The 1,364-nt window shown below is 29.0% G+C and overlaps 1 protein-coding gene across 1 annotated transcript in view; it reads left to right on the top strand.

Moving 5' to 3' along the window:
• Positions 1-271: 271 nt before the first annotated feature.
• The window catches only part of LOC100571178 (52 kDa repressor of the inhibitor of the protein kinase-like), a 9,205-nt gene continuing 8,112 nt past the window's right edge, over positions 272-1,364 (top strand). The window contains exon 1 of the mRNA XM_029485093.1: positions 272-281. Coding sequence (XP_029340953.1) covers positions 272-281 — 10 coding nt within the window. The remainder of the gene's footprint in view (positions 282-1,364) is intronic.

Genomic DNA, 1,364 nt, shown 5'->3' with positions numbered 1-1,364 from the left:
TTGCACCTCCTCTGGGAGGCTTCTACAGTGTGTTTAATCTGCCTTTTTTTTCTTTTTTTTTTTTAACCAATATTTACCATCAATTGTTCTTATTGATTTCTTTTTTGTAACAAATTGAATAAGCTTATAAACCGTTTTAAATTTAATTAGACATACCGTAGTAAGAGCGGGATACTTTGCTTCAAATATATTTATTTTTTAGTTTAAACCTATACTATGGCTTCAATAACAAAGATAAAAATTACCTGTTCGCGTTGTCTTATATGTATAGATGTTGAGAGGTAAGAACAATTAAAAAAAATCCGAATGTCATTCTAAGTGACTTACTTACTTTTTCCCAAAAATTTGGAGCAAAGTAAAATACATTACAGGTTACATTTCACAATGATTAAAATAACCTTACTTTAATGCATATAATAACTATTGGTGCAATGTTTAGTGCTTATGTTTTAACTAATCTGAACCTATACATAATATAATTTATAATAATATAATTTTTTTTTTTTTTTTTTAGTTGATTAAAAGTCTTTTTTCAATACATTTTAAATTAAATTTTAATCCCCTGGATTTTGGACAACTTTTTCGTCATGAGTTTTTGTGTTTTTGAAAACAACTCTTTTCGTGGTATACATCTTGGAGGCGAACTAATAAATTGGTGTTCGAAATGTTTGAAAAAATTTGTAATATTAATAAGAACAATATAAAAAAAACTACAATCTCAAAATCGTAATGTGCTACTTTTTATATTTTTAAGTAAACAAATATGGGGGTGTGGGCCGTGGGGGCCAGTGGCGTATATACCCCCCTATAGGCCGCAGCTTCCCCCCCCCCCCCCCCGAAATAACAATCTTAATTTTTAAATAGAATAACAACATATTTATTAGGTAGGTACTATTATAAATAATAATATTTCATAGCCTGTCGAAAAATAGCAATAACAAATACGAATATTTGACATTATCTATTATCATCGTTTATTTTTTGTATGTAGATCTGTGGGAAAATAAAATAATAATATTATGCTGCCAGACGCCCAGCCGGCCAGACTGGCAATAATAATTGTTTATCAGTTAATATGAATGCTATTTATAGGTTGGTTAATAATTATTGGTCTATACAGTATTACAGTATACTTTATTCGAGAGTTATGTTTACGTATTACGTTGTCGTTGATAGCATTGTCGGCGGCAGACGCTGAATCATTCGCCATTTCGCCGCCTTGCAATCGAACATCTTAATTATTTTCCTTTGTCCATGATTATAATATAAATTATAATAATTAGTAAAAGTACTGTACTTACAATATTTTGACTTTTGAATTAAATAGATACGGTAGTAATTACAAATTACTATACACTATATAT

Source organism: Acyrthosiphon pisum, chromosome X, assembly GCF_005508785.2.
Source record: "Acyrthosiphon pisum isolate AL4f chromosome X, pea_aphid_22Mar2018_4r6ur, whole genome shotgun sequence".
Classification (NCBI taxonomy): domain Eukaryota; kingdom Metazoa; phylum Arthropoda; class Insecta; order Hemiptera; family Aphididae; genus Acyrthosiphon; species Acyrthosiphon pisum.
This window is presented reverse-complemented; position numbering and strand designations above follow the sequence as displayed.